The sequence below is a fragment of the Hypomesus transpacificus genome, chromosome 4, assembly GCF_021917145.1.
Source record: "Hypomesus transpacificus isolate Combined female chromosome 4, fHypTra1, whole genome shotgun sequence".
In the NCBI taxonomy this organism is placed as follows: Eukaryota; Metazoa; Chordata; class Actinopteri; order Osmeriformes; family Osmeridae; genus Hypomesus; species Hypomesus transpacificus.
Genome location: NC_061063.1, coordinates 10,593,658 through 10,608,532, shown reverse-complemented (window position 1 = coordinate 10,608,532; position 14,875 = coordinate 10,593,658). Strand labels below are relative to the sequence as shown.

At 46.1% G+C, this 14,875-nt stretch overlaps 2 protein-coding genes across 2 annotated transcripts in view; both read left to right on the top strand.

Moving 5' to 3' along the window:
* Positions 1-220: 220 nt before the first annotated feature.
* sall3b (spalt-like transcription factor 3b) lies at positions 221-6,881 on the top strand. The gene is made up of 4 exons (XM_047019534.1): positions 221-299; positions 2,348-5,302; positions 5,474-5,829; positions 5,949-6,881. The coding sequence occupies exons 1-4, from the start codon at positions 221-223 to the stop codon at positions 6,342-6,344; spliced, it is 3,786 nt and encodes a 1,261-aa protein (XP_046875490.1). The 3' UTR covers positions 6,345-6,881.
* A 688-nt stretch (positions 6,882-7,569) lies between these two features.
* The window catches only part of atp9b (ATPase phospholipid transporting 9B), a 32,726-nt gene continuing 25,420 nt past the window's right edge, over positions 7,570-14,875 (top strand). The window contains exons 1-9 of the mRNA XM_047019731.1: positions 7,570-7,661; positions 8,747-8,920; positions 10,705-10,855; positions 11,810-11,923; positions 12,202-12,310; positions 13,018-13,076; positions 13,216-13,267; positions 13,744-13,838; positions 14,402-14,500. Coding sequence (XP_046875687.1) covers positions 7,582-7,661; positions 8,747-8,920; positions 10,705-10,855; positions 11,810-11,923; positions 12,202-12,310; positions 13,018-13,076; positions 13,216-13,267; positions 13,744-13,838; positions 14,402-14,500 — 933 coding nt within the window. The 5' untranslated portion in view covers positions 7,570-7,581. The remainder of the gene's footprint in view (positions 7,662-8,746; positions 8,921-10,704; positions 10,856-11,809; positions 11,924-12,201; positions 12,311-13,017; positions 13,077-13,215; positions 13,268-13,743; positions 13,839-14,401; positions 14,501-14,875) is intronic.

Here is a 14,875-nt window from a genome sequence, read left to right as displayed (position 1 = left end):
TACCATATCCAGTCAGAGTGTTGGACCTGAGCCAATCACCCATCGAAAGCGGTGTGAGTCTTAAAGCATTATCCTCCATTATAATTACACCGACATGCGCAATCTGCACATGGCCAACACCAGCTAATATCCCATATTTCACTGACCCGATTGCCTCTGACGGGTCCCATTTGGTGGTTGCCGATGTATCGGCAAAAAGCAGGATCAAGTCGCAGAGAACATGTCCCGCCGCAAGCAACCAAAGCCACAACACCTCTCGTCTGACGAAGACCCATTCCAGACTGGAGTCTCAGAAAATGGTATGTGCTGAAGGATAAATCTTTCCGGAAACTTTTCCCAGTCTTTTGAGTTGTTGCCTTTTGTAGGCTACTGCACGGAACCTTTATATAATTGGCCTACTGCAGGCATTCGTTTTAGCTATTAAAAGTCCAGTTTTACAATTGATACAAGAAGGAAGCGATTACTTTACCAGTTGTTAGTCTTCTTACACACTCACTTATATTCCGTCTGTTTGGTTTTGCGTTTATTTAGCCCTATATCTTTTCATAGGCTGACCATTTTCAACTTTAAATATTCTGTACATTGTCTAACTGTCTCTCTCATTCCATATGTGCTGCTTTAGGCATTGACATTTTGTAAAATTGAATTAATTTAGGCATGTCAAAATACAACAAACGCCTAACATAGCTGTTGACATTACCAGTTGTAACATTTAATCAAATGTTTTTTTGCCTTATTTTGGTCCACCATTTGGAATATTTTGTTACTAAAATAATTTAAAACTAATGAGGAAAGCATTCAGTCAGCATTTGTTAAGTTAAAGAGAAAAAAGAAGACCCACAATAATTATTTTATGTGCGTAAATTCAGTCAGATTTTAGAAGATAATTCACGCCTCTAAATTGTAAATAGGTCTATAGACAACTTAAGGACATCGCTGTCGCTTAAAAAGCCAATAGCTTCAATTAAATATAGACATAACAAATTATTTAAAAGAGAAAGTGTTTATAGGAATTAAATATGTGATACGTTTATAAAGTAAAAAGCTTGCCATTAGGCACTAAATATCAAGTCATAATTTCACACTTATTTTACGCAAAGCTTATCAGAACTAATACAAGGGTTGCTCTGAATTAATTCCTATAGTGGTTTCGCACCGTTGGCCTAAATGTTGTAATTAAGTGACAGAGAATCCTAGACAGAAATGTATACATGAATTTGTCGTTTTATAGTACCTGCCATGCATGCCTCAACAATGCTCACATTGTTTTTAAACAAGAGATGTTTTTTGGATTACTTTTGCATTATTTTACACGTTGTGATATAGAGTTAAGTAGACTGCTAGTTATTTTCTCAAAAATCACTAAAAGAAAATTACGTGTTCTTTAGAAATAACATGACATTTGAATTATATCTTTATCTCTATGTAGAATTGTTGTAACTGCATTGTAGTTGTGCAAGCCGATAAAATACTAGCCTACCACTTTGATGTGTTCGAATTCTTATATGTAATTATTAGACAAGCAATGCTACTCTTAGAATTATTGTTGTTATTATTGTAGGAATATCAATTATTCGAAGTAATGACAAAATAATTCTCAGGGTACATTTAATACTAAATTGAAACATTAAGTTAAATCATATCAACATGATCAAACATTCAATTGTAAAAAAAGGATTTGGAGTACAAATTGTCTTTGATGAGGGAGGGTGTTAGTGTTTACCTTCCTGATCATCCTTAACAGAATGTTAACAGAAAGCTGTCATCACTGTAGTCTACATATGTGCTTCTGTTGATTAAATAATTAGAAAATATTCTATATAAAGTACGAGTAGAGCTGCATTTGTATCAAAGAACAAGTAATGTATCCGATTACTCTATACCAACAAATTACTGTTTTTATTTGGCCAATTCCTACTTTCTGATCTTCATGGTTCAGTTGTGATTGTGAGAACGTGATTATGTTACTACTTTAATGACTTACGTGTTTCATAGATGTTCTGGATCTTGAGTCCAGACAAGTAGATGAGCCATTTCATGACTGAAATTATGTTCCTTAAAGATTTAAATACAATTGTTGTCATGCAAATACAGTTTACTTTGGCACTGGCCAACCATCGGTGGAGCAAATGTTGTTGCAATTTATGTATTAAGCTTGTGAGGGATGAATATCTATACTCACATAAGCGCACGCACACACACACACACCACAACTAGTATCCTAATGAATCTTTCCAGTAGTATGTCCAGTTTCAGAATGCTCATGACTTATGAATATGACAGTGTTGTTCGGACCAGTTACACTAAGAGGTCCTGGCAGGCTCACTAACTAACTGTCCCTGTGCAGCTCTGCTGGAGGCTCTGGGGGAGGAGGAGGAGGGCAGTGGGAGGCCGGCCGGCCACCGCAGAGGGGACACCCACGTCTGTGAGAAGTGCTGTGCCGAGTTCTTCACCTGGACCGACCTGTGGGCCCATCAGAGCGGCTGTGAGGAACCCCTGGTGCTCATCATGAAAGAACACCAAGGGACTCCAGGACCTGAGGACCTCCATGCAGGAGCCTCCCCAGACCCCAGCTCCACCCCCAGCGACACGGCAGATTTGGCCTCCACAGACGAGGTGTTTCAGGGAGTGGAGAACAGCTATGACAGCCTGGACATGTTGGAGGAGAGGGAGGAGGAGGAGAACATGGAGCAGGACCTGCAGCACCAGGAGGGAGATAAACAGCAGGCCTCCAGCCCTCAGTCTCCACGCTCCATCCAGTCAGCTTCCCCTGACGTGTCGGCCGCAGGCAGCTGCGGTGTGCCCACCACTAACGTGACCCTGGAGATCCTCCAGAGCACCAGGGTGGCCGTGGCCCAGTTCTCCCAGGGCATCCACACAGGCATGGGGGGAGGGAAAGCCACCACAGCTGCCATCTTTGCCATCCTGGAGCATCTCCAGACTCTACAGCAGCAACAGGTCCTCCAGCTGCAGCTGATTGAGCAGGTACGCAGCCAGGTATCTGACATGAACAGACAGCCCACACAAACAGCACTAGACCCGGTAACCAGGGACCTGCCCTTAACCCCCAACTGTTTCCCTTCCCGTCATCCCTCCATCCTCGCCCCCTCCGTCATCCCATCGTCGGGGATGATAACCTCAGCCATCAACGGACAAGCCTCTGTTTCTCTGGCATCTGTGCTGGAAAGGTCACACGCGCTTCACTCGCACACCGCATACGGTCAGTCTATTTTCAGAGACGGCGCTCGAACTTCGACCTCCTCCGAGACCCCCGTAGCTTCCTCGTCCAGCTGCCGTGACGTTTCCATAATCCTGCCTCCGTACACGGGGGCCTACTCCAGTGTGAAGTGTGGCCAGACGCTGACCTCCTCCAGCCCGCTCTCCCATGGAGACGCCCTCCAGGGCTCCTCGTCATCCAGCTTGACACTCCTACCTCAGAGTCCTCCCAGCACCGTCATCTTCCCCAACCCCCTGGCCAGGATCGCTGCCACAGCCAACGCCTACGAACCCCTCGCCATCCTCATGAAGCAGGGGAAAGCCAAGCTGCCCAGTGTGTCTCTGTTCGACACCAAGCCCTGTCGCGAGGAGCAGTTCTTCAAGCACAAGTGTCGGTTTTGCTCCAAAGTGTTTGGCAGCGATAGCGCTCTGCAGATCCACTTGCGCTCCCACACAGGAGAGAGGCCCTTCAAGTGTAACATCTGTGGAAACCGCTTCTCCACAAAAGGGAATCTAAAAGTCCACTTCCAGAGACACAAAGACAAATATCCTCACGTTCAAATGAACCCTTACCCTGTGCCGGAATATTTAGATAGCGTGCCAACCAGCCAGGGTGTCCCCTATGGTATGTCTTTTCCTCAGGAAAAAACGGGCTCCTTGTGGCTGGATAGCAAACCGGTTGTAGCCACGGTAACCACTTCCATGGGTCTTCAGCTTCCCAGCTCTCTCAGCGCTGGGGGAAACTGGACGGACTCTGTGAGCGTCACGCCCTCCATAAAGTCCCCTCACGCGTCTGCTTCAAGCGAACATGCTTCTCTGTCACCTGCTGCCAGCAACGAGGTCCCCCTCCCCCCTCCTCCAGAGTCCCCCCGCTCTAAAGACCAAGAGGAATCCCATGATGCCCCAAAAGCAGAGGAGGTTCACCTGCCCCAAAACTGCCCCGCCAGGCCCACGGAGAACTCTGTAAGCATGGCAACCAGCACAGCCCCAGCCGGGACGGCGCCCACATCCGAGCCTAGCGCCCCTGCGTCCCCCTACACGTACGACCCCTCCCCCCTCTCGCTGGCCACTGACCACTGCAAGGTCGAGTTCCCTTTCGGGGGTCTCCTGGTCTCCATGGAAACGTCGGAGACCTCGAAGCTGCAGAAGCTGGTGGAGAACATCGACAAGAAGATAACAGACCCCAACCAGTGTGTCCTCTGCCATCGCATCCTCAGCTGCCAGAGCGCTCTGAAGATGCACTACCGTGTCCACACAGGAGAGAGGCCCTTCAGATGTAAGGTGTGCGGAAGGACTTTTACCACCAAAGGGAACCTAAAGACACACGTTGGCGTCCACAGAGCTAGCCCTCCCCTCCGGATGCAGCACTCCTGCCCCATCTGCCAGAAGAAGTTCACGAACGCCGTTGTGTTGCAGCAGCACATCCGCATGCACATGGCCGGCCAGATCCCTGACTCGCCCCATGCAGACCCCCATCAGGGACCCATATCTGCTGAGCTCTCCGTCAACGACACAAACACTGATGGCTTCAGCAGCCAAGAAAACGACTTCACGGACGGCAACTCGATGGAGGACGATGAGGAAGAGGAGGATGAAATGGAGGAAAACACGGAGGAGGGTGTGGATCCGTTTAGAGTACTGAACTCTCTCACTAGCTCTCCTCCCAAATCCTCTGCTGTGGTTTCCAACATCGCCGCACTGGAAAATCAAATGAAAATCATAGACTCTACAAGTGGTCTGAACCACACCTTTGGCATGAAGGGGTTTTTGGACAGTGACTGCTTCACCACGAACTCCTCCTACACTCCAATACCCTTCATAATGAAGGAAGCAGAGAATCTCAGTAAGGCCGTGTCTAAATGCTCCAGGTCTGTTGCGGCCTCCGCTTCCCCAGGACAGAACATCTCTGAGGGGCTCCTCAGCTCGTCTTCAGAGGACACCTTGACAGAGTCCAGGGACGTGGCAGTCTCACTGAAGAACGAGTACTCGAGTTCCTCCCCACAGGACCAGACAGGGACACAACCTAACCAGCCAAGCATCAACGAGGACAGCCCTTATAGCATGATGTTCCAGAGCAGAGAGTGTGGTAAGGTTATAACGCACACTCGATTCATGTTTATGTTATAATTATTATTGACACAGCTAAACTATAATATTACAGCCATGTCTTAGATATATGTTATACATATCATCTTAACACAGCAACCACTGCATTTCAATAGAGTCCCAAGTCTTACGGTATATTTAACATTTTCAGCTCCCCACCAAAACATTCCCAGCTTGGTTTCAAGCACGGTTCCGAATCCTGCTGTCACCGAACTCAACGGACACGGTCGACCAGCTGTCCTAAGTGAGAGGCGTCAGCACTCCTTCGGTCTCCCGGTCCTAGCAGCCAAATCCTGCATGGGGCTTAGTGGGATGATGGGCCTGCTCACCTCAGCCCCAGCCCCAGCCCAGCCCCGGAGGACCCCCAAGCAGCACAACTGCAACATGTGTGGGAAAAACTTCTCTTCTGCCAGCGCCCTCCAGATCCACGAGCGAACGCACACCGGGGAGAAACCGTTTGGCTGCTCCGTATGTGGCAGGGCGTTCACCACGAAAGGAAACCTAAAGGTAACGCTTGTTTTCACTGCTAACCTAACACTCGTAACTGTAAGTATGACTTATATACAACATGCAGGACTTGTATAAGAATAGGATGGTATTTCACACCACTTCCTGTCTTTCCACAGGTCCACATGGGTACCCACATGTGGAATAACTCCCCCGCTAGAAGAGGGAGGCGTCTGTCTGTGGAAAATCCGATGGCGCTTCTGGGAGAAGACGCGGTTAAGTTTGGGGAGATGTTCCAGAAGGACCTAGCCGCCCGGGCCATGAACGCAGACACGGGGTTCTGGAACCGCTACGCGGCGGCTATAACCAACAGCCTGTCCCTGAAGAACAATGTGATGTCAGTCGTCCAGAACGAGGGGATTACGCAGCTACCCGCCATGACAGCAGGAATGGAGAGCATGAAGCCTGGAGGCGGCCCACCCCTCACCAGCCTGGGGAAGACAGGCCTGAACCGGGGGGTCAACACTCACTTCTCCATGCTGGTTGATGACAGTAAAAACATTGGGATCAATTGAAAATCACAATGACAGGGGAAACGCATTGAGCAAAACATGACACAAATGTAATGATTTATTTGTAAAAAAAAAAATATTGGTTATGTATTATATACATGTAAACTGGCCAATGTTTGAACCTGGATGTTTTCCATGGTGCTTGCAGTAGAGACAGTCCCTCTACAAAAGACGCAGGATCAGTTTGCCGCACTACATTCACCCACTGCTACCAGCTGGTGAAAAGCACAAATGACGTCCTTGTATTGTCCATATACTTGATATGTATGTATATCAAGTTGTAATAATTTGTAGTCTTTATGATACAACAGAATTAAAACTGGAGCAAAGATATTCTGTTTACTACCTCGTGTGATGGATATGTCATTGACATAAAATGTCTTAATGTGAATACACTGAGTAGCAATGATTTACAGTAATGTGGCACTCATCATACAACTGGGCAAGATCTCCAGTTAAGATGGTGTCACATAGGCTACAGCTGTGTAAACGGACCACTTCCAGTTTGCATCCTGAACTTTATGCAACTTGAATTGCAAATTCATATTGTCCATTATTATAAACTTTATTGACTTCTATTAAATTCAATTAGTATCTTCTGTTTTCCTTGCATTATTTTCTCTGAAAAATAAGTGTATCTTGATGATGTAAACATGAGATTCAAACGTCCAACAGATATTATTCAATAGTATTGAACACTACTGGTGTATTGTCTCTTTCTTTTGTCTTGTTGTTCAGTATTCAACCACATTCCCCTAAACTGTGCTTTTTGGTTTGGACATACAAAGGTACAGAGTATTATTGAAGATTGACTCTCATAGAGACACTTTGTAGTGAGCCATTCTGAGTGGAAATGCCCATATGATGACATAGCCAACTATAGCTGTCATCATACTCGCTGCATATATTTTTTTGCAAACAATGTTAGGTCTAGGATTGCGGATGTACTAAAATACAAATATTTTATGTCTTGGTAACAATATTTTATCTTCCAAAATAAAAAAAGTACATACCAAATGAGTAAAGTGTGTTGTGTACAGACAAAGGATCGTGTCAAAACAATAATGAATGCATGCGATGCTTTCCAAATACAACGTTAGAATAAATTCAAGAAATACATTATTTGAGACTTTTTGTCTCTGAGAACTAGTTACGCACTTTGGCGGGTTTGACTGAACAGCACAGCACACTGTTTTTGGTAAGTCAGGTGACGTATGTATACATTGACAGCCAAGCCATCATGGCTGACAGCATCCCGCTGAACCCAGTGCGGAAGAACTCCAAAATAATCGCTTATTATAATACTGGAAGACATTCAAGGTAGGGGTTTACATATTTGTCATAAAATACTTTACAGTTTGTACATGTACACATTAATTCAACATGTGTAATGACACTGTATCTCTGGGGTTTATATGGTTCAAAGCTAGCTAGTGTGTACGGGCCAGCGTTGATCTCATTAATAATAGCTACTGTAGCTAGCTCTAGCTACGCTACGTTTACCCCGTTGTCACTGCTATTGCCTAACGAAACTTACGTAGCTACCGACAAGCAGCTCCCCCCAAAACAAAAGTTCCAATGTCAAGCTTCACATGGACATAAGTTGGTTATAGTTTGATTTTGGCCCCTTTTAGTGGTGTTACAGTCATCCAAACGTAAAATGTAAATTAGTGATATCTAAGCCCACTTACTTTGGCTAGCTACAGTACTACTGTCAGTAGTCCATAGCGTCTCAATTTCAAAACATACGCTAGCTCAGTTTGTGCGCTAGCGAGTTTGTTCGCAATCAACCTTCAGCTAGCTAGATAGCTTGATGAATTATTTCTATGATGAAGCCTGGTCTGTACATTTAAGCCGTTCAAGGAGAGTGCAGTGGGGTACGTTCAGGACAGATATGCTCTAAACCTAAACAAAACACACGACACAATTTAAACACGAACAACCCACCACATTGAACCTTAACCGCAGGTTATAACAGCCTACTGTGTTTGGCTTCAATACATGGAATCATGGTCTGGTGATTTCAGTAAAGCTCGCCAGGTTTGTTTGATTTTCATGAGACACGCCTTACAGTTAGCTTACACTAGCAGGTCATACCTGTACTCAATACGTATAGGCTATTTGCACTTAATGCATCTTGACGTTACTAGCGCCACTGACAACACTGGCAGTTGCGTGTGCACGTGTCCTCATCCCCAGCAGGTGCTACGTTTATTTTTCATCCGTAAAGAAACTGTATATTGTTTAGATCCATCCTAATCTGCGCTGTTATACACTTGACAAAACCCATTTGAGATGTGTCTGGTTCAGCTAGGCTGAGAGTCAGAGTCATGTGTCCACCAGTCTAGGGCCTGCTCCACATGTATGCTGCAGATTAACTGTGTGTCCATGATCTGCTGTCACAGGTACTCCCAAGAAGATGAGCTGGCCAGTTTGGACGAGATGCCCTTGATGATGTCGGAGGAAGGCTTTGAGAACGAGGAGAGCGACTACCAGACGCTGCCCCGGACCAGGGTGAAGCAGGCCCGGGGCGGACTGGGGTGGTTCCTACTGGGGGGCTGGAAGATGCTCTGTGGAAGGTAGATGCATTCATACCTCTTCAGTTTTATACTTTGTTGCGTGTGTATGTTAAGGGTGTGTGTGTGTGTGTGTTAATAGTGGTTGTGTGTGTAAATAGTGTGCGTGTGTGTTAAGTGCGTGTGTGTTAATAGTGTGCGTGTGTGTTAATAGTGCGTGTGTTAATAGTGTGCGTGTGTGTGTTAATAGTGTGTGTGTGTTATGGCTGGGGTGAGGGGCTGTGAGCATGCCAGCAATGTCTGGTTTAGGATTCCAACGCTCTGGTAGCTGAGCATGAAGTTCACACAGAGGGTGCAGCATGCGAAGGCCTCCACCTGCATGCTGACAGAGGGTGCAGCATGCGAAGGCCTCCACCTGCATGCTGGCAGAGGGTGCAGCATGCGAAGGCCTCCACCTGCATGCTGACAGAGGGTGCAGCATGCGAAGGCCTCCACCTGCATGCTGACAGAGGGTGCAGCATGCGAAGGCCTCCACCTGCATGCTGACAGAGGGTGCAGCATGCGAAGGCCTCCACCTGCATGCTGGCAGAGGGTGCAGCATGCGAAGGCCTCCACCTGCATGCTGACAGAGGGTGCAGCACCACCTGCTCCAGCAGGACTACAACACTGAGGTCAAACTAAATGCTGCAGCTCATCCAACTAATGATGACTTTTAGAAGGTTTTTACTCTATTAAATCACAATTTACTAAATGCGACGGGTGTTATGCTTGTCAGCATGACACCAATGGAGAATAATAAGGTTTGCAAACAGATTACAAAAGGATGTTGCAGTGCCAAACAACTTTTAGTCATGTTTATGGATGAATTTGATACAATATTAAGTTTTCAGGGTGTTTGCTTATCGGCGGTGTATCTGGGCTTCAAGCTGCATATTGATCTTTCCCGTAATGAACAAATCGGATTTTTCACAGCTGACCAGTTTGATTCTTTCCAGTAATTTTATGTATGCTAAGCCAAGGATTATAAAACACAAATAATTCACGGTAAGTAACCTCTGCCTATTCAAATGACCTATTATTTGAATAGTATTCATTTGAGCAAATAACCGCCCTTATGAATGTGGAGTGGGGCGTGCAGAGACGGAGAACATGGGCTTGTACAAACAGCCTTTTTTTCAACGTTGATTTATTTTGTTTTGTGTTTTGCCAACCTGCCTATAGAGTGTAAATGCCAAGCCAAGTAGCATGACAGTTTACACTAGCATGAGGCCAGGCTAGTTCCTGCTTCCTCTGGTGGTAGAGTTTAGGTCGTACCCACATTTTAAGCTAAACCTATCGCAGCCCTGCGTTGGTTGCCCTGGAAACCAGAGCTGCTTCTAGCCCTCTCAGTTCCTGTGATGCTATCCTTCTATGAGAGCTGTGTTATGAATTCTTCAAAGATATAAGATGAATACATTAAGAAACATATAGAAGAGACACGGTAGATCTAACGAACACAGACCAGGATTGGTGCTTAGTGGAGCAGCCCTTGCACAGCAGGGCTTAAGGCTACAAGGGAATGACAGGCCTTTTCTCCCCTGGATCTTAGCAGGTGAACTCAATCCACAAACAGCAGACTGTAGCTGCAGAAGGAACACAGAGTCAGATGGCTGAGCAGTTAGGAAATCGGACTAGTAATCTGAAGGTTGCCAGATCGATTCCTGGCCATGCTAAATGACGTTGTGTCCTTGGGCAAGGCACTTCACCCTACTTGGCTCGGGGGGAATGTCCCTGTACTTAGTGTAAGTCGCTCTGGATAAGAGCGTCTGCTAAATGTAAATGTAACCCCTCTCTCCCTCACCCCCCAGGTGCTGGGACTGCTTGACACTCGTCTGTCGGAGGAAGAAAGAGGCGAAGGCCAGGACGGTGTGGCTTGGCTGCCCGGAGAAGTGTGAAGAGAAATACCCCAGGAACGCCATCAAGAACCAGAAGTACAACTTCTTCACATTCGTGCCTGGGGTGAGTTCTGCCTTCAGACAGGGGTCATGCTGCAATGCCTACTCAGGAGATGGAGAATGTCATCAAATCAGTTAGCATTAGGCACAGTAGGAAAGGAAGGTTGATAACGGAAGAGAAGGTTTTGAAGGAAAGATTGAGGGTGGAGTTGAGAAGGGCAGAGGATGAAAAGGCTTACACTATGGAGAAATATGTGGAGGTGAACATACATTTGACACTATTATTAGATACATCTAATCATGGTTTAGGCTTCCTGGTACTGTACTTCATTATTTATATTGTATGAGATTAAATAATTGACATGCATACTATGTTAGTCTGACACTGGATGGCCATTGTATTGTAGAAGTATCTCTGGTTAGGGTGGACTACACAGCTAAGCTAAGCTCTTTATTAAACAGCAGTCTCCTGATGCAGAGACTGCTACTGGCCCCAGTGATAAAATGTCAACTGTCTCTCAGAGACATAAATATTCTTGTACATATCGAGCGGCTGTTTTTCCTTTTCCTTGAATGATTAAATACTCGTAGATTGAGTTGACTGCTGCCCTCTTCCCTAAAGGTCACAGAGTTCATTAACTGTAGAGCCTCATTCATCTATCATGTAGTCTCTTATAATGTGTGACTTGAAGCAAGGGGATCATTATTGAGATCATTACTCAAAACTACCACCAGACTGTTAACATGTTGGTAACCGTCCCTCAGGAAATCGTCTGTTAGCTGAGAGAAGCTAATGAAGCCTATATCATTAGAGAACTTGCACTCAGATATCCACTTCCGATAGTAACCAACAAAAGGATCACAATGCTACTATATCTTATCTTTTCCACGTCCATGTGAGCCATCATCTGTGTTTTAGCTCGTATCCGTCTCGACGTTATTCACATCCAATCCTCAATCACTGTTTAGCATCAAAGCAAATCAAATCTCCACTCCTCAACTCTCTTGTTTCTTTCAGGTTCTTTATCAACAGTTCAAGTTCTTCCTGAATCTGTACTTCTTGGTTGTGGCCTGTTCGCAGTTCGTCCCCTCGCTAAAGATCGGCTACTTGTACACCTACTGGGGCCCCCTGGTAGGAAAGAAGGAATAAATAACATCAAATCTATGTTGTCTGTGGTCAGTTAGGGTTTGTTACTGTTACTGGCTGTGTGCTGAAATAACCTTGTTTGTGCAGCAGTGGATTTAGAGTTCATCAAGATTACTCTAGCATGGTTAGAAATGTTTAAGCAGTTTTCAGATTTTATTCCCACTATGAAAAGTTTTTTTTTTTTTTTTTACTTTCTAATTCCAAACTGTAAAGCACTAATGGAGTTACTTCAGATAACCAGGTGTGTGTGTTGTGTGCACCAGGGCTTTGTGATGGCCGTTACCATGGTGAGGGAGGCTGTGGACGAGGTGCGTCGGTACCAGCAAAGCAAGGAGATGAACTCTCAGCTCTACAGCAAGCTCACCGTCCGAGGTGAGACAGGCCCTCCCTGCAGCTCAGGAGACAGGAACTAGCCCCTCCATGCAGCACAGGAAACAGGAACTAGCCCCTCCATGCAGCACAGGAAACAGGAACTAGCCCCTCCCTGCAGCACAGGAAACAGGAACTAGCCCCTCCATGCAGCACAGGAAACAGGAACTAGCCCCTCCCTGCAGCTCAGGAGACAGGAACTAGCCCCTTCCTGCAGCACAGGAAACAGGAACTAGCCCCTCCCTGCAGCACAGGAAACAGGAACTAGCCCCTCCCTGCAGCACAGGAAACAGGAACTAGCCCCTCCCTGCAGCACAGGAAACAGGAACTAGCCCCTCCCTGCAGCACAGGAAACAGGAAGAGCTTCTCACACCAGGGTCTGATTGCTGACATCTTCAGTGTTAAAGATAATCCTTTTGTAATTTGTGTACTTTCTCTCTGTGAAATAAGGGATTGAATAGCCAGTGGATCTATACTTAAAATGTGAAATGCTTTCAGGCTAACCGTATTGAATTGAACGTGAATTGACCAATAAAAAAACAATACATTCTCATAGAGGGAGAAAGAGAGGAGGGTTAGTAAAACAGAAATACGAGTTAAAAAATGAATCTTAATAAACACATTTAGTTTTCCTCATCTAACTCGTTCTCTTGATTCCCCTCCTTCATTCTAAGAATAAATAACTTTTGTTTTAATCTTTCATTTCTAAGGCAAAGTGCAAGTGAAGAGTTCTGACATACAAGTAGGAGACCTCATCATTGTTGAGAAGGTTTGTCTCCTTGGTCACCTTGTTTAATAATTCAGGAAGATCCCAGAGCTACTGTTACTATGCCTGCTGACAGGCAGGCGCAGCGGCGACGCCTGATTCAGCAAATCTATACGTTTTTTTTTGTTCCTTCTTGTTGCAGAATCAGAGGATGCCTGCAGATATGATCTTCCTTCGAACGTCGGAGAAGAACGGTGAGTAGATGGGTCTTAGAAAGGCCCTACACAGCATCTCCATCCCTCTCTCATGCCAGGAGGACTCCAGGGAGTCTGTACACCCTGGGTCCCTGGGTGGTTATGAGGACAGAGTCATTACCATTAGGACAGGAAGACGTAGATCAACATCACACTTGTGTTTCCTGTCATCCTCGACCCCCTGGGCCCATTTACAGCTGACCTCTCACCTCTATCAAACAGCTGCTCTTATCTGTCAGTCTCACAGGGAATCTGCCCTAATCAATGTTCCACTGCTGGGTGGTTAGGCTGGTGCCTGTTATGGAGGTCTCAGTGGTGGAGGGTTAGGGTTATGACTGGGTTGCTATATATATTTTGTTTTTACATACATTCATGTATACACGTTAAAATATCCCCTTCATGTGTATGTTGTGTGCACGGTGTATGTAATAGCTCTGGGTTAGGCGGTGCAGAGACTGACTCTGACTCCTTCACAGGGTCATGCTTCCTCAGGACGGATCAGCTGGACGGAGAGACAGACTGGAAGCTGAAGGTGGCTGTCTTGTGTACGCAACGACTTCCTGCTCTGGAGGTACGCACTTGTAGACACACACGCTGTGCTGTTTAGAATGTTACACTGAATTATGATTAGTCTGAGGGACATAAAATATCAGGATCACTCAATTTTGCACGTGTTTTTCATTATTTATACCCTGGTTTCATGCATGAAGTTATCAGGAAGTTATCAGGAAGTTATCAGGAAGTTATCAGGAAGTTATCAGGAAGTTATCAGTGAGCCAATCTTTACACAGCACTTTTACCCAGGAACTAATGTTCCTTTTACTCATGTCTGTCTCTGTTCTCAATTGTGACCTCCCCCCTCCCCTCCCCTCTCCTCTCCTCCCCTCTCCTCTCCTCTCCTCTCCTCTCCTCTCCTCTCCTCTCCTCTCCTCTCCTCTCCTCTCCTCTCCTCTCCTCTCCTCTCCTCTCCTCTCCTCTCCTCTCCTCTCCTCTCCTCCCCCCCCTCCCCTCGTCTCCCCTCGTCACCCCTCCCCCTCCCCTCGTCTCCCCTCCCCTTGTCTCCCATTGTAGCTGTTTTAATCTGTAATTGCCTTGAGTGTTGTTCAGCCCTGTTGTCATTCATGGTCTTTGCAGGACCTCTTGTCCATCAATGCGTATGTCTACGCCCAGAAGCCTCAGCTGGACATCCACAGCTTTGACGGAAACTTCACCAGAGTAAGTGGCTTGCTGACAGTTAAACTGACCTCATAACAGAGATACTAAACTAGACTTCTGGCTTCAGTCATTTTAACCTTATTACCTCCAAGTTGCAAACATCCCAGGTTCTCACTGTTCTGCCCACTGTCTAATAACATCCCAGGTTCTCCCTGTTCTGCCCACTGTCTAATAACATCCCAGGTTCCCCCTGTTCTGCCCACTGTCTAATAACATCCCAGGTTCCCCCTGGTCTGCCCACTGTCTAATAACATCCCAGGTTCCCCCTGGTCTGCCTCCTGTCTGTGCGTCCCTTCCTCAGTGAATGTTTTATTAATAGCAGCTTAGCGTGGACCCCAGGGAGAGTAGAGACGCAGCACAAAGCAGGTCTTTGTGTTTGAGCTGCCTCCTCCC